The following is a 21794-nucleotide window of genomic DNA, read 5'->3' as shown; positions in this document are numbered from 1 at the left end:
ACTGAAACGTCATCCTGGGAAGCCGGACTGGAGACAGAAGCAGGGTGTTCTCGGTAAGTATGAACTTCTATTTTTTTGACAGGTTGCTGTATATTGGGATCGGTAGTCACTGTCCAGGGTGCAGAAACAGTTACTGACGATCGCGTAACTCTGGACAGTGACTATTTACTGATGTCTCCTAGCAACGCTCCCGTAATTACGGGAGCCCCATTGACTTCCTCAGTCTGGCTGTAGACCTAGAAATACATAGGTCCAGCCAGAATGAAGAAATGTCATGTCAAAAAAGCAAGACGCATCCGCAGCACATATAACATTTTCATGACAGCTGCGGACTTCATTGCGGAATTTAGAATCTCCATTGAAGTCAATGGAGAAATTCCGCCATGAGTCCGCAACCAGTCCGCCACAACTCCGCAACAGCCCTAGCATGCTGCGGACACCAAATTCCGCTCCGCAGCCTATGCTCCGCAGCGGAATTTTACGCATCGTCTAAACGAACACTGCTAAATAAAAGTGGAAGTCAATGGACAAACGGCTCCGCTGCGGATTAACGCTGCGGAGTGTCCGCTGCGGAATTCAAGAGGAATTCCGCCACGTGTGGCTTTGCCCTTAAAGGGTTAAACGGCAGAGATTCCACTGACCTCAATAGTTAGAGCAAGGGTTCAGTTCTGTTTTACAGCCTTTGCCCTGTTCCTGATGTCACGGGAACACTTGCTGTGCCCACGCTATTGTCAGGTCGGGTATGCTTGTCCTAATGCAGCAACCGCCTGCCATTCAGGACAAGCATATTTGGCTTGCGTCATAAACAAGTTAAACGCTACGTTAAATTACACCTACAATAAAAAAAAAATATATATATATATATATATATATATATATATATGTGTGTATATGTTAAGGGTAACCTTGAGTTAGAAATACTGCAATAATTTTCAGTCTGCAATAATTTTCAGACCCCCTGATATGCAGTTTTATAACCTGCTTGTAGTTTTAGGTTATTCTCATGTGAGCTCGTCCCTCTATTCTAATATGGGCTCGTCCCAGTAATACATGCTGAATGTGAGGTCTGTGAGTCCAGAATGCTGCTGCCTTCACTAGCTCTACAGGAGCTAACACAGCTTCATTCCTGCACTGTTTTCACCTTCTGCTAACGCTGATCTAGCCTCTGTGTGATCTTTTGTCCTCTATGAAGAGACCGAGGCTGACAAAGTGTGTGATTCTTTACTGCAGACTCTGCCATTTGTACTATGCTCCCTATCTAAAATCTGATACAGTGTGTGTGACCCCTCCATACACTGAAGACTCTGCAGTGTGTTCTCTTCTCCCTCTATACTCTGATACAGCCTGCTCTGCTGTATACAACCACCTCCCCTCACTGATGGGATCTCAACTTGACTTAGGCCTCGTTTACACGAGCGTGTGCGTTTTGTGCACGCAAAAAACGCGGCGTTTTGCGTGCGCAAAAGGCACTTAACAGCTCTGTGTGTCATCAGCGTATGATGCGCGGCTGCGTGATTTTCGCGCAGCCGCCATCATTATGACACTCCGTTTGAATGTTTGTAAACAGAAAAGCACGTGGTGCTTTTCTGTTTACATTCAGAGTTTGACAGCTGTTGCGCGAATCACGCAGTTCGCACGGAAGTGCTTCCGTGTGACCTGCGTGATTTTCACGCACCCATTGACTTCAATGGGTGCGTGATGCGCGAACAGCGCACAAATATAGGACATGTCGTGAGTTTTTTTCAGCGGACTCACGCTAAGCAAAACTCACGGACTGTCTGCATGCCCCCATAGACTTACATAGGTCCGTACGACACGCGTGAAAAGCACGTGCGTCGCACGGACATATATCACGCTCGTGTAAACGAGGCCTAACACTGTGTTACTCTGAAAGGAAGGATGGGTAGAGCAGAGAGAGCAGGTTCCCAGGACAGAAGATATATACATCCCTGAATCTACATCAGCCAGGAGCTGTGTGCTGTCTGCAATTATGTCAGAAGCAGCATGACAGCCAGCTATATGCAGGACTTTACAGACTTTACAGCAACTAAATGGTTGGAAATTTTTAATAAAGACTATTTAGAAAGTTGCCTAATTTAGCATTTAGGAATACAAAAAAATATATATAATGCTATATGCAGATTTATATGTATGTGTTTATGAGGGCTTGTATGTTTATGCGTATATTTTGGAAAAAAAAATACACTTATAAAAAGTCTTAGAATTTTATTTATTTTTTATTAATTTTTTTAAAGGGGAGTCATTCCACGAAAGTTGAGGCAGTTGTCAGAACTCTTATTAAAATACAATCTTTGGATCCAGGATCAAAATCACTGGTCTTCTCAACAGTAAGTGGCGGTAATGAACTTAAAAATAACCACTATGTCCGACAGTACCACATGATATCTAATTATGAGTCCACTACTTCTTTGGTGGCCAAGACAGTACCACGTTATCCCTTCTCAGCCAATCATTAGCACTTGTAGAGATCATGTGATTTTTGCAGTGACTCTACTGAACCAGGAGGCACTTTCATTTCTGCAACCTTTTTGCTACTTTGGGGGGCTGTTTAGTGGGTGTAATTTTACCCAGTATAATTCTATTAGGTTATCCTATAAATGTCATTATTTTAATTTATAAAACACTGCAAAAACATCCTAAAACAGAATGTAGTTACATAGTTCACTCTCCTCACATCAAAAAAGCAAGGTGGTTAAATCTTATTTAAGCATAGTGGGCTGAGAGGTACTTAGACTCAGTACACGTTTGCATCTGTGCCTATGTTACAAACTCCATTAGATTTGGCTAGAGGAATAGTGCTGCATGCAGCGCTATTCTTCACATAAAAACAGCAGAACCCCGATGTCCCCTATTGTAAATCAATCCATCATACGACAGATTTGGCCAATCATCGTGGCTTCCGTTGTAAATGGAAGCCACAATGCAAATGTGAACAGAGCTTTAAGGCCCATTTACACGGGCCAATAATCGTCTAAACTAGCGTTCTTCCAAATGCTCGTTCCTGATTATTGGCCCGTGTGAACAGAGCAGGGATCAGCCTGCAAATGCTTGTTTGTCAACTGATCACATAATTTAGGCAGCCTATAAAATCATTGTTGTTGGCAGCACATCTCCCTGTGTAAATAGAGAATGTTCTGCTGAAAATGATGCAGACTGTTGGGGATCGTTGATCCCCACAGAGTAAGCATCGGCCTGTGTTAAAGGACTTGTTACCTAACGTATTATCGACTTGTTATATCGTTGCCTTTACTGCTTGTTTACACAGGCAGATTTCTGCCCATAGCGATTGCTGATAACAAGTCGGTCAGCGCTCGTTTAATGGCCCTTTACATGGACTGATGTGAACTGTTAGGGGACAAACAATCGTTAATGCGATCGTTCGGTACCCATACAGTTTACATATTCTTGGTAGCACATCTCCTGTTTACATAGGAAGATGTGCTGCCAACAACAATTATTTTAAGGGCTGCGTAAAAAGCGTTAGTTTGCTCGTTCGTCGGCTGATCTCTGCCCTGGGCAATGATCAGGAACGAGTGTTTGTACAAATGCTTGTTCACCCGATCATTGTCCCATTCTAAATGTTTTTTTGTCTATTTGACCGACCATGCATCCAGAACCACAAATATATAGCACAGAAACAAACAGCCAGTGCCCCGAATTGAGGGGGTAGCTGGTGCAAAAGAGCAGAGCCCCATCCAAACATTAGCCAAATGGAAGGTCACCAGGCTGTATGGGCGGCAGCGGTGATGTGAGGAGCACTGTATAAGAGCAATGTGATTTTGACAACTTATGCTGCCACCTTAGAACCGTGCACCAATGGTTGTTTCTCCTGGAAGGACGTAACACCCCTATAAAATGAGAATGTGGGACCAAATGTTAAAGAATATGTCATACATCTCTGATAAGTAAGGGCCCCACCCACATATTGGGAGAATGGGGGTTTTGTGATCAAAGTTGTGAAGCAAAATGGTCAATGGCAGCCAAGAAGGGAGAAGAAGGGCAGAGCAGGTTAAGGCCTCATGCACACGACCGTAAAAACTCCCGTTATTACGGGTCGTAATTACGACCCGTAATAACGGGCTCATAGACTTCTATTGGCCACGGGTACCTTCCCGTTTTCTCACGGGAAGGTGCCCGTGCCGTTAAAAAAGATAGAACATGTCCTATTTCAGGCCGTAATAACGGCACGGACAGTCCATAGAAGTCTATGGAGCTCCCGTAATGACGGGTGGCTACATGTGTGCACCCGTCATTACGGCAGCGTTGCTAAGCGACGTCAGTAAATAGTCACTGTCCAGGGAGCTGAAAGAGTTAACTGATCGGCAGTAACTCTTTCAGCACCCTGGACAGTGACTACCGATCAGAATAAAGAGCAACCTGTAAAAAATAAAAGACGTTCATACTTACCGAGAACTTCCTGCTTCCTCCAGTCCGGTCTCCCGGCCGTTGCCTTGGTGACGCATCCCTCTCGACATCCGGCCCGACGTCCTGGCCGTCCCTGGATGACGTTTCAGCCCATGTGACCGCTGCAGCCAATCACAGGTCAATCACAGGCTGCAGCGGTCACATGGACTGCCGCGTCATCCAGGGATGTCGGGCTGGATGTGAAGAGAGGGACGCGTCACTAAGACAACGGCCGGGTAAGTATGAATTTCTTTAACTTTTATTACAGAAAGGGCTGTCCCTTCTCTCTATCCTGCACTGATAGAGAGAAGGGGCTGCCGATTAGTGCAGTGCTATTTTGCCGCCAAAAACGTGCCCGTAAATACGGGTGGAATACGGGTGACACCGGACCCATATTTACGGGCACGGGTCCGTAAATACTGGTGCAAAACGGGTCGAATACGTGTGACACCGGACCCGTATTTACGCCACTATTTACGGGTGGGAAAAAATACGGTCGTGTGCATGAGGCCTAAGACTGTGTGTTGTGCTCTTCATTAAAGTTTATGCAGGAAGAACTGAGCCAGAGGTGGAACGCTCTGCTGTCAGCCATTTAATGTCAGTGGTCGTAAAACGTCCACATTTCACTTGACTGTCACCTAGAGCTTAAAACACATTTATAGTTGGTCTGTTATTGTTCTTAACTGCATGTCTATGGGTTGGGAAAAACATTTTACTCAAATATAAAATGAAACCTTTAATTTCAGTCATGCTAGTGTGACAACTATGACTTGTGTGGACTATAAGTGCAAGTGGTTAATGTGACATGATAATGTTTGGGGTATGTGATTATTATAGGAGAAATCATATAAAGTGGTTCCCCTGCTTTACTTTTCATTCCTCTAACATTGTTTTTTATCAGTAATACTTTTGATCATTAATGTTTGTCATTCATTTATAATTTCTCTCCAGTGGCAGGATGTATTGGATATTATTGCAAAAGCTCTGCAAGACAATGGCATGGTATTCTCACAGATCAATGGGATTCATAAGTTTCAGGTACTGAATAATCCAAAACTGAATTTTTTTTAAGGTGGAAACCTAAAGGCTCGGGAAAGTAAGAAAGATTATAGCAAGGAGAGAAGGCGCTTAAATGTGTAGGCCGGCAGCAAAAATGGGAATCATAAATATGGATTCTAGGTTATGCTCATGTCCAAGGTAGTGTAAATAACCATCTGAAAACGTAGATCCTAGGCGCAAGCTCTCACATTATAGGTATCTGGTTCAGTGGATTACTGGAAGTTTCATATTTTGGGAAAACTTAAATAGGTTCTACAACAACAAATAGAGGAGAGGCCATCCTAGGGATGTATGTTCTAATACAGAGTAGGTATAGTAGTGTATTACACTCGCCTCTAGTAGTGTCTGAAATATTAGTGCACACTGCTTACAGTCGTTTTGGTTATCGTCTATTAAATATGTGCAGGCTTAGCTTGCAGTGGTAGAGACCGTGTAGATGAGTATTGCCAGCACACAGGCAATGTCAAACATATCAAGATGTTTCTGTGACTGTTCAGTTCCTTCTACCACATACTGTGAATGCCATTCGATACTTGGTTCAGATGTTCTTTTATATCAGGCCTGGGCAAGTTATAGCAATATCTAGGAGCCAGCTCCAAAAAGTTAGAAGCCAACTACCATCATGTTGTGGGGCCAAGTCCACACAACCTGGTTGAGGAAAAATTGCTTTTCATTTAAGAAAAAAAACAGTTGACAAATACTCTGAAATCGGGAATGTGCACGTTTTATATATCACTTATTTTGCACCCCCCAAGTCCAAATAGAACTCCCCATAATGGTAGTCACAGCAGTGACCCTTTAGTAGTAAAACTTGTGTTTCCTACTTTCTCCTCACTTCCCTAGGGTCACAATAGAGCCCCCCTTTTCTTTCTTTCTTAGCCATTAGTTACAGTAACCTTCCCACCACTCTCTTTTCCACTAGTAATTACAGGAACTCCCCTCTGGTTCGCTTCCAGAATGCGCCCTCCGCTGATGGAAGCTACATACAGTGCTATGAAAAAGTATTTACCCAATTTCTTTTATTTTTGCATATTTGTTACATTTGAATGTTTCAGATCATCAAACTACATCAAACAATTCTGCAAAGAAGAGTGGGACAAAATTCCTCCACAGCGATGTAAAAGTCTGATCGCAAGTTATCACAAACATTTGATTGCCGTTTTTCCTGCCATGGAGGGCACAATGTGTTATTCGGTTTAGGGGGGCAATTACTTTTTCCCTTGGGTGATATAGGTTTTGAATAAATCTTTATCCTCAATAAATGGAGTGATCGTTTAAAAGCTGCATTTTGTGTTTACTCGAGATGTCTTTATCTTATGTTAAAATTAGTTAGGTGATCTGAAACATGTAATTTTGACATAGCAGCAAAAATAGAAGAAATCTGGAGAGGGCACATACTTTTTCACAGCACTGTACAAACAGCCTATTGATGGCTGTTAGGAGACCGATGCAGGAAACTACATTCAGCAGAGACGAATGTAGGAGGAGCATACAGAGCTGCCATTGTATGACAACCGCTGCGTGCTAACCCTTCCCTTCAGGAACAGTCTGATTGTTTCGGCAGGGTGACCATCCAGGTCCATGCATTCAGCACCGAGTGTAAACATTCGTGCGCCGAATCCATAAGATCAGGTAGAAAGACCCAGTCAGGGTTAGGGCCTGTGTTAAAGTCGACCTGGTGATCGAGTGTTGCCCTGCTATCTTCGTCAGCTGCATATGGGGTAAACTAACAAAATAGCCCATTATCACCTGCATCTCCCCGCCATGTTCAATATGGGTCAGAGTCCTTTTATTTACTACGCTATTTTTCTCAGATGCCACATTGGTTTACATTGAAACTCTAGTTCTTAATATGTTTTTAACAGCCAAAGTACCAATGTTACATTATAGTATTGTGAGAATCATTGTACCAACTGCTCTAGATTGTTCAACATTCGCTTTAAAGCGTCTGATATTGCTGCATTGAGAAATTTTCTCACGTTTATTCGAATCAAAGTAAATCAGAAGGAACAGTTGCCATATGAATCCGTGAAGTCTCTTCAAAAACTACATCCAAGAGTAGAAAATATCACACAGTTTTGAATCTTCTACTCCACTAATGTTGGCGCAACCTCAAGTTGACTATTTCAGAACTTCTCTGTATTTTTCCATTGGTGCCTCACCAGCTAGAACATGGAGATGCCTGGATCTCACCATCAGTCGTAGTCCATTCCAAAATTCTTAAAGGGTAACTAAACGTTCAACAAACTTCTGACATGTCATAGTGACATGTCAGAATTTTTGATTGCTGTGGGTCCGATGAACTGAGACCCTCACCAATCGCTAAAACGAAGCGGCAAATGTGCTCGTGTGAGCGCACATCCGCTTAGTTTCTGCTCGGCTTTTTCCAGAAAGCCGATCTAGTATAGAACAGGCTTTCTATTGAGCTCGTACTCTGCTACATTGATTTCCAGAAAAAGCCGAACAGAAACAAAGTGGCTGAGCGCTCACACGAGCACATCTGCCTCTTCATTTTAGCGATTGGTGGGGGTATCAGTTCTCGGACCCACACCAATCAAAACTTCTGACATGTCACTATGACCTGTCAGAAGTTTGAACTTTAGTTACCCTTTAAAAGTTACAGTACCACAATGTATCTTAAAATTTGTCTCCTAAACCCAGCAGAACATTGAACTAGTCACAATAGAAGTTGGTTATGTTGCTAAACCAGAGATTGGTGCACCCTGAGAAACACTTTTGCAGCATATAATCACTTATAATGCCAAAACTCCCTCTCAAACTGCCCCTCACCAGTGTGAAGCACTTGACTAGTTGAAACGTTCACATTCCTCATGGGACATTTAATTCTTGCAATTGCAACAAATCAAACATTGCTTTTAATAACTGAATTTTTGTGTTTCTTCCTAACCAGGAAAATCTTTCAGCATTTAAATATGACCCGAAGATCAACATTTTACTACTTCCATTACACACTGGATCCAATGGGCTGAATATTATTGAGGCTACTCATGTTTTGTTGGTAGAGCCTATTTTAAACCCAGCACATGAACTTCAGGCAATAGGCCGTGTGCATAGAATTGGTCAAAAAAAGTAAGTTTTAGGGGTTTTATTCTGAATGTATATAAGGTCCCCAGTTCCTTCTGTTTGTTACAGTAGTGTGGACCTGTATTTATGAGTTGTACATAAAGATGGTTCTCAAAATGAGGACAATGATATACATCTTAAATAGAATTCAATTGGAATTATTAAAAAAAATGCTTTTGTGCCTATATATTTATTTTCCATACTTTTTATGGCGCCTCCTGGTGTTCTTTTGATTTCCTGCCAAAACGTCCACCTACTGTTTTGCGCTGATTATTTTTGTCTGGCCGGCACCATAGCAGGAATCAAGCCGACATCCGTGTACAAGAGAATCCGGGCAGTGAGACTGAGCATGCTGGGCATGTGTGTCCCCTGAAACTGGACACAATAGGTGGAGGTTCTTAATGGGTAACTAAACAGTTAGAAGTTTTAATTGGTGTGGGGTCCGAGCACTGAGACCTCTACCAATCGCTAAAATGAAGCGGCAGAAGCGCTCATGTGAGCACTCATCCGCTTCGTGTCTGTTCGGCTTTTTCCGGAAATCAATGTATAGGAGTACGGGCTCAATAGAAAGTCTATGAGCCCATATTCCGATACATCGGCTTTCTGGATAAAGCCGAACATAAACGAAGCGGCTGAGTGCTCACACGAGTCCTTCTGCCGCTTCGTTTTAGAGATTGGTGTGAGTCTCAGTGCTCAGACCACCACAAATCAAAACTTCTGAAATGTCACTATGACATGTCAGAAGTTTGTCAAATGTTTAGTTACTCTTTGAAGAGAATCCAAAGATACCAGGGAGCGCCATAATAATTATGTAACAGCAATATCTAGACAGAGGAGTTTTGTTTTTTTAAATGAGTCCAATTGAAAAATTATGTTTTGCGTTGTCTAACAGAGAAACGTCATATTTAGACGTTGCACACCCCATTTAAGCTTTATTTACATAAAATCAGACAACCCCTTTAATGATTAGTTTTGAATATGGATCATGAATAAAGTTTTTTTTATATAAAATTGAAGTGCTGTCCTAAAAATAGAATGTACATCAATTTATAGTAAAATGTAAATTTTATCCCTTTTATTTTCAGGGCTACAATTGTTCACCGATTTTTGATTAAAGCAACAATTGAAGAAAGAATGCAAGCAATGTTAAAAACAGTTGACAGGAGGTATTTGTAATTCCTTCTTTAATCACTGCCCTGGAATCCTAACTGTCTTTTATATAGTGTTTAAATAAGCGTAAATACATCAAATTTGTAAAGTTGTCACTATTAAGGCCTCATGCACACGAATGTAAAAACGGCTGAAATTACAGCTCGTGATTACGGGCCCATCGACTTCTATTGGCCACGGGTACCTTCGCGTTTGCTTACGGGAAGGTGCCCATGCCGTTGAAAAATATGGAACATGTCCTATTTCAGGTCGTAATTACGGCACGGGCAGGCCCATAGAAGTCTATGGGGCTCCCATAATTACGGGTGAATACGTCTGTGCACCCGTAATTACGGGTACCGTTGCTAGGCGACGTCAGGTGATAGTCACTGTCCAGGGTGCTGAAAGAGTTAACTGATCGGCAGTAACTCTTTCAGCACCCGGGACAGTGACTACCGCTGCAGTTAATAGTATTAAAAGTTAACTTACCTGCTTCTTCCTGCAGTCCGGCATCCCGGGATGATGTTTCATCCCATGTGACCGCTGCAGCCAATCACAGGCAAATCACAGGCTGCAGCGGTCACATGGACTGCCGCGTCATCCAGGGAGGTCGGACTGGATGTCAAAAGAGGGATGCGTCACCAAGACAACGGCCGGGGTACGTATGAACTTCTCTTACTTACAATCGCTGCGTTCCGCTGCAGAAACTCTGCCCGAAATGGCTGTCTTCTCTCTATCCAGCACTGATAGAGAGAAGGGGCTGCCGATTAGTGCAGTGCAATTTTACAGAGTAAATGGGTCCGTAAATACGGGTGGAATGCTGGTGACAACGGGCCAATATTTACGGGCACGGGTCCGTAATTACTGGTGGAATACGGGTCGAATACGTATGACAAAGTACCCGTATTTACGCCAGTATTTACGGGAGGAAAAAAATACGTTCGTGTGCATGAGGCCTAAATCTTGTTCAAAGTATGGTCTCGCAGCTCTGTAGTAGGAGGGAGAAGGACTGCTCAGGATATTTGGAGTCCAGCAACCAACTATTTGCCCCTTTCCAGATTTCCCCTATTACTGAATATTTGTCTCACTGTCAGGCTGTGTTCACACCTGAGTTTTTTCATCGATGTTGGAAAACACAATTCTATGTAATTTAATTGATCCGTTCGAATGTTGCAAATATACGCCATGTGGTTTTCGCTATGCGGTTGCGTTTTTAAAACTGCTGTATATCCTTTCTGACGCGTTTATTTGCGCTATTATCTTATTGACATGAACGGTGAAAACCACAAATGCAATGGAAAATGCATTGTATTTAAATGTGTGTATTTTCATTCCACAATGTAATACGACCGTAAAAACAAAAAACAGAATTCAATATGAAAACCACAATGGAAACGCAACAAAAAACGCATACAATGAAGTGCAGTGGGTAAAAACGTAAAGAAACCACAGAGTGAAAGCGCAGCTATTATAAATGCGTGCGGTTTTACAATTGTTGCGTTATGCATTTATAGTGCGGTTTTCTGCCATGACGTGTGAACATACCTTTAAGTAATATTTAACGAAGGGAGTCTGAGTAAAAATATGACAGTTTCTGACATAAGAATTTAAAGTGAGTAAACAAAGTCATCCAACATCCCTGTCACCCATGTAACGGCCTCCTTAAACTTATGAACAGATTTTACCACCACATATAGCCACAATATTTGCAGACAAACACTCCCTATAATTTGATATGTTTCGCATCCCTGTTGTATCTAATCCTGACTACGTACTGTATGGTTCTCTCCAATGACATTATATTGCAATTAACAGAATTTCTAGAAAAAGATATTAGTCTGCAATGGCCTGGATCTAAAATCAGACCAAGGTGATATCCATTATTTCCAAAGAGAGAATAACTGAAACAAGTGATGAATTGTCTCAGAAGTGACTGTCTGCCAAAATTACTCCAAGAGCGTTGGCTCGTTTATCGGCTGATCGTTGCCCTGTTTACACAGGGCAATAATTGGGAACGAGCATTCTGTCAACACTCGTTTGCCCGATAATTGGCCTGTGTAAAAGGGCCTTAACACCTTAATACATGGTGCTCATTGACATGAATACCTAAATACTCTGGTTAACTCAGCATTTTCAGGATCCCTGTTTGCTATCAGTGGATGAAAACCTTCTTGACTGAATCCAGAGGCTAAAAATTGTCTAGACCAAATAGTTCTTAGATTTGGGAGATATAATTGTATTTAGTGTAGAGAGTCTTCTGTGAACTGTACTGATAATTTGCTCCAATGCAATTATTGTAAGAAAATCCTTGCTGATGCGATGACATTTCGTACAGACTCTAGACAACCCCAGCCAATCACTTGCCGCAGGTGTCACGTGCCATACATACTGAAATGACCGCTGCTGCCAGTGATTGGCTTTGTCAGTTATATGCCCGCATGTTATCACTTGCGCAAGGTAAACGGAGTACGGATTATTATTTTTTTATATATTAAAGGCTATGTAAACCTTTCAAAGGGATTTATATATATATATATATATATATATATATATATATAAAGATCAATCAATGTGTTTGGTGAAACTTCATAATTAGTCTTTATTAAAAAATCTTTTTGTTTTTCTTTAGATACATTAGCTCTGTATTCTGCATACAGAACAGCTGTATCGTTTGCTAAGACCTGAATCGATCAGAACTGACGGGTTCAGCGTCAGCGAGTCTTTCTTGTCTCTGACACGCAGGATCCACCTGTAGTATATCAGATCTAAGTTATGAACTTAGATGTGATTGATAGCAGCTCAATCCCGCTTGTTAGAGACACTCCGCGCCCGCTGTCACTGAACCCGTCAGTCCCGCGAACCTGACGGGTACAGGATTTAGCGAACTATACAGCCGCTCTGTATACAATGTGTATGGTTAGAGGAAAGGGAAGGAGGAAAGTATGTGGTCTTGTTAATATGTAACTTTTATTAGTTTGGTTAAAATGAACAAATGTGATAAAAAATGCCAATGGTGCAATTGAGTTTGTGTGAGTGACCCCCAAATTCACATACCCTAAAGGCCAGTTGAACAGTGTAGCAATGGTATGTCACTGTTGTTGTAACCACAATTGAATTAATTTTTGTACTGCCAAGCAGCACTGTCTGAATAGGGTCAGGACAGTTAATCCCCCTCAGCGGCGCTCCCTTGGTTGTGGAGCAGCAATGTGATGGATACCGTATGGGGCTGATATACAGTGAACTGGGACTGATTGTATGCTGCAGCGGCGCCACAGCAAATATAGCTGAGGCAGCGATGCAGGACAATCGTCCGAGTTGGCTGTGGTCCAGACAAATCGGGACCCGCAACGGCGCTGTGCTTGGAATTAGCAGGGCGGCAGTGTGGTTGGTGCCGCCCGGATAGTGAGTTGGAGGAGCGAGATATTCTCGCAAGAATAAGCCCAGCCGGTTACCCCACGGACAGGTGAAAGACTGCAGCGGCGCCCCATCAGGCTGGTGGGGCAGCGGTGCAGGAGAGACCGTCCGGTGGAGGAAACCAGGGCTAAGCGTACCACAGACGGTATTGCAGATGAGCGCTGAATCACGCTCTGCTGCTGGAGTGAAGCAAAGCGAGGTTGTGCACCAGTGTTGCGAGACCTCGCTAGTGCACTCGTAGGACAGCTGATAGCTTGTCCGATTGTGGGATGAGGTTAGCGGTGTACAGACTGATACTGTACTGGATAGCTGAAGGCCATGTTATTGCACCTTGGATTATTAAAGTACTAAGCACCCGACGAGTACTAAGTTTACTAGCAAGGTCTCGCAAGACTGGTACGCAACCTCGCTGTGCTTCACTCCAGCAGCAGAGTGTAATTCAGCGCTCATCTACAATACCGTGTGTGTTACGCTCATCCCTGGTTTCCTCCACCGGACGGTCTCTCCTGCACGGCTTCCCCACCAGCCTGATGGGGCGCCGCTGCAGTCGTTCACCTGTAAGTGGGGTAACCGGCTGGGCTTATTCTTGCGAGAATATCTTGCTATCCGGAAGGCGCCAACCGCACTGCCGCCCTGCTAATTCCAAGCACAGCGCCGTTGCGGGGTCCCTCTTTGTCTGGACCACAGACTACCAACTCGGACGATTGTCCTGCATCGCTGCCTCAGCTATCTTTGCTGAGGCGCCGCTGCAGCATACAATCAGTCCCAGTTCACTGTATATCAGCCCCATACAAATATCCATCACATTGCTGCTCCACAACCAAGGGAGCGCCGCTGAGGGGGATTAACTGTCCTGACCCTATTCAGAGAGTTCTGCTTGCAAACCGCATGGCAGTACAAATATGTATTCAATTGTGGTTACAACAACAGTGACATACCATTGCTACACTGTTCAACTGGCCTTTAGGGTATGTGAGTTTGGGGGTCACTCACACATACCCAATTGCACCATTGGCATTTTTTATCACATTTGTTCATTTTAACCAAACGAATAAAAGTTACATATTAACAAGACTTTCCTCCATCCCTTTGCTCTAACTATACATACTTACCTAGGTGGTGTACACCAATGTGGTCTATCTTTCACGTACTATATGTGTGATAGGTGGTCTCTCATAGATTAACTACGCTCTGTATACAGGAAACAGAGCAGTTGTATCTCAAAAAGTAAAAATAATTTTTAATAAATACTAATTACCGTATAAAGTTGCACCAATCACACGGACTAACCTTTTTATTATAAAAAATATCCCTTTCAAAGGTTTACATAGCCTTTAAGCACAGAAATTCCTTTAATCCCTTAAGTACCAGGCCAATTTTGGCCTTGAGGACAGAACAATTTGTTTTATATTTCCCTCTTTGCATCCCGGCGCTCATAATTTTTTTCTTTTTTTGTCCAACGTAGCTGTATGAGACTTTGTTTTTTGTGGGACGAGTTGTACTTTATGTAGGTAACATTTTTTGGTACATTTACATTATCGTTTAATTTATATACATTTTTATTTTGGCAATGTAGAAAAAAAGCAGTTCCGGTGCAGGTTTCTTTTTTTTTTTTTTTTTTTACACCATACACGAAATATGTGTGTATTATTTCATGTTTTGGGACTTATATTTTGAAAAGTTTATTTATTGTAAAAATTGTGTATTTCTCGGTTTTTATTTTTATTTAACATTCCCTAACAACAGGGAATCTGGTAGGACAGCTCTGGGGTCCTTCAATGGAACCCGGGCTGTCTGCCAATACCAGGTATGGTCATCGATCTCGTCACAGGGATTTCCTGTGATGCGATCAAAAGGGAGTCCCTCCTTCTCACTATTGCTTTGAATGCCGCGATCAGCTTTGATCGCGGCATTCAATGGGTTAACGGCGAAGAGAAGAGGTTTTGCTTCTTTCCGCTGTTGGAGCAGGGCTGCGTCTGCGTATTTCAGCTGTTGCCTCACTCATCTAGGTGCGCGGACACTGGCTGTCACACAGGACGAGAATACTCGTCCTAATGCGCCAAGCACCTGCCGCTCAGAACGAGTATTCTCGTCCTGTGTCGGCAACCAGTTGAGCTTTATTTACATAAAACCGGACAGCCTTTTAACAAATATGCCTGTTTTAATTACATTCTTGTTTGGTTTTCAGTCATACCAGTACATCAATGAAACAGTCTGAAGCATCCGTCCTGACTGTTGCTGACCTTGCTGATCTGTTTACAGAGGAGAGAGAACGCGAATAACTAAACAATTGATCTGTCGCCAAGATACATTGCCTGAACTCGGCACCCTTTGTCCCTGTTTTTAGTATTCACTTATAGGACCACCAGGGACTGTGGGTATAAGACAAAGTGCTGTAACTATGTTCCCTGCAGAAATCCGTTTCATTAGTTTGTATTTGTGAAACGTTATAAAAACACACTTCATCTTTTAGCAAAATGTTCTATTCCTTGGACATATTTATAAGTCTGCATTGCAAATTTTAGGCTAACCTGTTTTTATGTTATTGTAAATGAAATATCTCTGTTCTCTTTTTTAATGCCGTTTTAACAAAGCCCAAAGGTATAACAGGGAAGGCAATCTATTGTAACAAAGTGACATTGGATTCTTAAAAGGATGAAATTGCTTAAAGATTTTACCTATTTATTCACCTGGTAAACAATGGCTTATGAACTAACAATGTTAATCGCTAGAGATGGACTACTCTTTTCTTATTCTATAGCGTTTTAACGCTTATGTTTAAGCATAAAAAAAAATGCTTCAATGTACACATTAAAATGTTTAAGGAAACATTAAGCAGACAAGGAAAACTTGGTGTATTTCATCAAGATCATTCAGAAGTATTTTTAAAGAACTCCAGAGCACCATCCAAAGATTTTTTTTTTTTTTATATTACAAAAAAAACCTTACTTCCTTTCTGCTCTGCTTTGGCCCACCATGGCAGCCCTATTTTAATCTCCGTATCGTCTGTCAAGAATGTAAAACAGTACAACAACCAGTTTGGCAGTGAATAACCAGGAATCTCAGGGACCCTCCTGATCTTCGCCCTTAAAGGGGTATTCTGATTTTATTTTTTTTATTTAATTATAGAATAAGAAATCACAAAATGTTATAATATACATTTATTTAAAATTCTTCTGTCATATTTTTATTTTTTTTACTGGTGCAATAGCCTAGCCCATGGATCAATCCTGTGTAATGCACCCATGGGCTAACTGAATAGGACTTTACATGGCGTCAATCATGTGAACCACCACAACTCATGTGATACCTCGCATTCAATTACCAACGGGTTCAATGACATACATGTTCTGGATCAATACACAGGACACAAACACACATTTAACACATGAGGATAAGATTGTAAGAACTGCTCCTACACAGACACCGATAGACATGATGAGGAGATGTTGCTGTAGGTAGAAACACTTTATAACTTCTGCTCCTCAATAACCTATAATTCAGCTATTATATACCTGGACAGTGTTATCTTAATTCAGCGGATCTAGTATGAGTTAGGGTCACATCACTGTCATCGTATCTAGTCCTATTCAGTTATAACGTACAGTACCAGTCAAAGGTTTGGACACGCCTTTTCATTCCATGGTTTTTCTTTTGTATTTTTTATTTTTTTTTAAAAATTTGACATTGTAGATTCATATTGAAGACATGGAATTAAGCGGTAAACAAAAAAGTGTTAGCCCCTATTTGGTTTGATGGAAGCTTTGCAAACTCTTGCCATTCTCTCACTCAGCTTCATGAGGAAGTCACCTAGAATTGTTTTCAATTAACAGGAATGCCATGTCAAGAGTTCATTTGCTGAATTTCTTGTCTTCATAATGTGTTTGAGACCATCAGTTGTGTAGAGGTAGGATTGGTACACACGTCCATACAGTGTTTAGACCTATTTAACTACTGTTCTAATCTATATTATGCCAAGAACCATTCAACGAAGTAAAGAGAAACAACAGTCCATCATTACTTTAACCCCTTCAGGACCGAGCTCACTTTGGCCTTCAGGACCAGCCCCATTTTTTCAAATCTGACGTGTCACTTTATGTGGTAATAACTCCGGAATGCTTTTGCCTATCTAAGCGATTCTGAGATTGTTTTCTCGTGACATATTGTACTTTATGCTAGTGGAAAAATTTGGTCAATAAATTCATTGCTTATTTGTGAAAAACACCAAAATGTAGAGAAAATTTGCAAAAATTATGATTTTTCTAATCTTACATTTATCTGCTTGTAAGACAGACAGTAATACCACACAAAATATTTACTATTTCATATATTCCATATGTCTACTTTATATTTTCATTGTTTTTTGAACATTATTTTATTTTTCTACGACGTTACAAGGCTTAGAACTTTAGCAGCAATTTCTCACATTTTCAAGAAAATTACCAAAACCTATTTTTATAGGTACCAGTTCAGTTCTGATGTGGCTTTGAGGGCCTTATATATAGAAACCCCCATAAGTCACCCAATTTTAAAAACTACACCCCTCAAAGTATTCAATACAGCATTTAGAAAGTTTCTTAACCCTTTAGGTATTTCACAGGAATTAAAGCAAAGTAGAGGGGAAATTTACAAATTTATTTTTTTTGTCATAAAATTCATTTTAATCCATTTTTTTCTGTAACACAAAAGGATTTACCAGAGAAACGCAACTCAATATATATTACCCGGATTGTGCAGTTTTTAGAAATATCCCACATGTGGCTCTAGTGCACTAAGGGACTGAACCAGAGGCCTCAGAAGCAAAGGAGCACCTAGTGGATTTTGGGGCCTCTTTTTTATTAGAATATATTTTAGGCACCATGTCAGGTTTGAAGAGGTCTCGTGGGGCCAAAACAGTGGAAACACCTCCAAAATGACACTATTTGGCAAACTACACACCTCAAGGAATTCATCAAGGGGTGTAGTGAGCATTTTAACCCTACAGGTTTTTTGCTGAATTATGTGGAATTAGTCCGTAAAAATGAAAATATACATTTTTTTCAATAAAACTTAGAAATTATACATTTTTACAAGCAATAAAGAAGAAAAAGCACCCCAAGATTTGTAAAGCACAGCAGGGCTCAGAAGCGAAGAAGCGCTATTTGGCTATTGGAGATCAAGTTTACTCAATTGGTTTTCGGGTGTCATGTCGCATTTGCAAAGCCCCTGAGAGACCAAAACAGTGGACAACCCCCAGAAGTGACCCCATTTGGGAAACTACAGCCCTAAAAAGAATTTGTCTAGGGGTATAGTGAGCATTTTGATCTCATAGGTTTTTTCGCTGAATTAGGCCGCCAAAACTTCTATTGTTTTTTATTCTTTTTTTTTTTTACGGCGTTCACCGTGCGCTATAAATGACATATTTAATTTATTCTGCGGGTCGATGCGATTACGGCGATACCATATGTATATAGGTTTTTTTTATGTTTTATGGTGTTTGCACGATAAAATCACGGTTTTAAAAAAATTGTAGTTTTTGTTTCGCCATATTCTAAGAGCCACAACTTTTTTATTTTTCTATCAGGGAAGCTGTGTGAGGGCTTGTTGTTTGCGGAACAAACTGTAGTTTTTATCGGTACAATTTTTGGGTACATGCGACTTTTTGATCCCTATTTATGAAAATTATTTGGGAGCTGAAGTAAAAATAGCGATTCCGGTATAGTTTTTTTAATTATTTTTTTTATGGTGGTCACCATGCGGGATAAATTACATTATATGTTTATAGTTCAGGCCGTTACGGACGCAGCGATACCAATTATGCATAGTTTATTTATTTTTTCCAATAATAAAGGACTTTATAACGGAAAAAAGTCAATTTTTACATTTTATTATTTTGACATTTTACTTTTGTACATTTTTTGTAACTTTTTTTTTAACTTTCTTTTCTTTTAGTCCTTCTATGGACTTGAAGATACAATTGTTGGATCGTTTTTCTAATACCCTGCAATACTTATGTATTGCAGGGTATTATACCTGTCAGTTTCACACTGACAGGAGGCATATTAGGTCCTCTGGCAGGACGTAATCGCCTTCAATAAATGGCAGACCCGAAGCCTTTGTTTGGCTTCCGGTTGCCATAGCAATCGCTGCCCCCCCGCAACAATTGCCCCCCGCAATCGCGTAGTGGGGTGCCGATGTTGCCATAACAACTTAAATGCGGCAGTCACTATTGACTGCCGCAATTAAGGGGTTAATCGGTTGTGATCCGACCCGATGTTTTCCCCCAGTACTAAGGCTGCTAGTAGCAGCCTGTACTGGGAGATGCCGGGCTGCGGGGAGCGTCTGTGTGCTCTGTTAGGAGCACACGTAGATTAACGGGCTGCAGGCACAACGACCAGCTCTGTAGCCCGTTAATCTACGTGGGGTGGTCGGGAAGGGGTTAAAGAGGCTCTGTGACCACATTATAAGTGCCCTATCTCCTATATAAGGAGATGGGCGCTATAATGTAGGTGACAGTAATGCTTTTTATTTAAAAAAAACAATCTGTTTTCACCACTTTATTGGCGATTTTAGATTTATGCTAATGAGTTGCTTACCAGTGCACCTGGTGCTTTTCTGTTTATATTCAGAGTTTGACAGCTGTTGCGCGAACCATGCAGGTCGCACGGAAGTGCTTCCGTGCGGCATGCGTGGTTTTCACGCACTCATTGACTTCAATGGGTGCGTAATGCGCGAAAAACGCTGAAATATAGAACATGTCGTGAGTTTTACGCTGCGCACTCACTGTCTGCACTGCCCCATAGAGTAATATAGGTGCATACGACACGCGTGAAAAGCACGCGCGTATATTACTCTCGTGTAAATGATGCCTTATACTAAGACATTAACGATACTGAAGTGTTTAGACACTGAATAGACATTCCACGGGATGTCTATTCACAATCTCTGCACTTCGTTACTGTTTCTGTGGTAGTTACAGCAGAGGAAGTGTAATCTTGTTGTAACCTGTCATCTACAGTGTAATCTCGCGAGATTACACTTCCTCTGCTGTAACTACCACAGAAACAGTAACGAAGTGCAGAGATTGCGAATAGACATCCCGTGGAATGTCTATTCACTGTCTAAACACTTCAGTATTGTTAATGTGTTAGTATAAGGCCTCATTTACACGAGCGTAATATACGCGCGTGCGACGCGCATGCTTTTCACGCATGTCGTACGCACCTATATTACTCTTTGGGGCAGTGCAGACAATGCGTGAATTTTGCGCAGCGCGAGTGCGTTACGTAAAACTTACGACATGTTCTATAATCGTGCGTTTTTCGTGCATCACGCACCCATTGAAGTCAATGGGTGCGTGAAAACCACGCATGCCGCACGGAAGCACTTCCGTGCGAACTGCGTGATTCGCGCAAGAGCTGTCAAACTGAATTTAAACAGAAAAGCACCACGTGCTTTTCTGTTTACAAACATTCAAACGGAGTGTCAGAATTTAGAGATGAGCGAACTGAACTTCACCGGGTTTGGCCGAACTAGTTTTGACCGAACCCGGCAAAAAAATTTCCGGTACGCGACGTCAGGAGACAGTCACTGTCCAGAGTGCTGAAAGAGTTAAACAGTTTCAGCACCCCGGACAGTGACTTCCGATCACAATATACATGAACGTGTAAAAAAAAAAAAGAAGTTCTGACTTACCGATAACTCCCGGCTTCTTCCTCCAGTCTGACCTCCCGGGATGACAATTCAGTCCAAGTGACAGCTGCTGCCAATCACAGGCCAAGCACAGGCTGCAGCCAATCACAGGCTGCAGCGGTCACATGGACTGCCGCGTCATCCAGGGAGGTGGGGCCGGATGTCAAGAGAGGGACGCGTCACCAAGGCAGCGGCCGGGAGACCAGACTGGAGGAAGCAGGAAGTTCTTGGTAAGTATGAACGTCTTTTTTTTTTATTCACAGGTTGCTGTATATTGTGATCGGAATTCACTGTCGAGGGTGCTGAAAGAGTTACTGCCGATCAGTTAACTCTTTCAGCACCCTGGACAGTGACTGATGTCGACTAGCCTCCTCTCTATGATGGCGGCTGCAGTTATGAAAACCATCAAATCCTCTGATGAAACTGGCTTATTTAAGGGCCTCCTCAGGAAAGGAAGACCAATGCTTACCTCTGCTGCAGAGGATAAGTTCATTAGAGCTCATTAGAATTACCAGCCTCAGAAATCGCAAATTAACAGCACCTCAGATTAGAGCCCACATAAATGCTTCAGAGATCAAGTAGCGGAGACATCTTAACATCAACTGTTCAGATGAGACTGCGAGAATCAGGCATTTATGGTCGAATTGCTGCAATGAAGCCACTACTGAGGAACAGCAACAACAAGAAGAGAACTGCTTGGCCAAGAAACACAAGGAATGGACGTTAGACCACTGGAAATCTGTACTTTGGTCAAAATTTGAGATTTTTGGTTCCAACCGCCATGTGTTTGTGAGACGCAGAAAAGGGGAGCGGATGGTTTCTAAATGTGTGTTTCCCATAGTGAAGCATGGAGGTGTGATGGTGTGGGGGTGATTTGCTGGTGACAATGTTGGTGATTTATTCAAAACTTAAGGAACACTTAACAAGAATGACTACCACAGCATTCTGCAACAACGTGCCATCCCATCTGGCTTGCGCTTATTTTGTTTTTC

At 41.9% G+C, this 21794-nt stretch overlaps 1 protein-coding gene across 1 annotated transcript in view; it reads left to right on the top strand.

Annotated features, from left to right (window-relative positions):
- SHPRH (SNF2 histone linker PHD RING helicase) overlaps positions 1-15980 on the top strand; it is a 72833-nt gene extending 56853 nt beyond the window's left edge. The window contains exons 26-30 of the mRNA XM_075862856.1: positions 2256-2348; positions 5377-5463; positions 8396-8574; positions 9654-9734; positions 15320-15980. Of these exons, the coding sequence (XP_075718971.1) occupies positions 2256-2348; positions 5377-5463; positions 8396-8574; positions 9654-9734; positions 15320-15413 (534 nt within the window). The 3' untranslated portion in view covers positions 15414-15980. The remainder of the gene's footprint in view (positions 1-2255; positions 2349-5376; positions 5464-8395; positions 8575-9653; positions 9735-15319) is intronic.
- Positions 15981-21794: the final 5814 nt, after the last annotated feature.

Source organism: Rhinoderma darwinii, chromosome 4, assembly GCF_050947455.1.
Source record: "Rhinoderma darwinii isolate aRhiDar2 chromosome 4, aRhiDar2.hap1, whole genome shotgun sequence".
In the NCBI taxonomy this organism is placed as follows: domain Eukaryota; kingdom Metazoa; phylum Chordata; class Amphibia; order Anura; family Rhinodermatidae; genus Rhinoderma; species Rhinoderma darwinii.
This window is presented reverse-complemented; position numbering and strand designations above follow the sequence as displayed.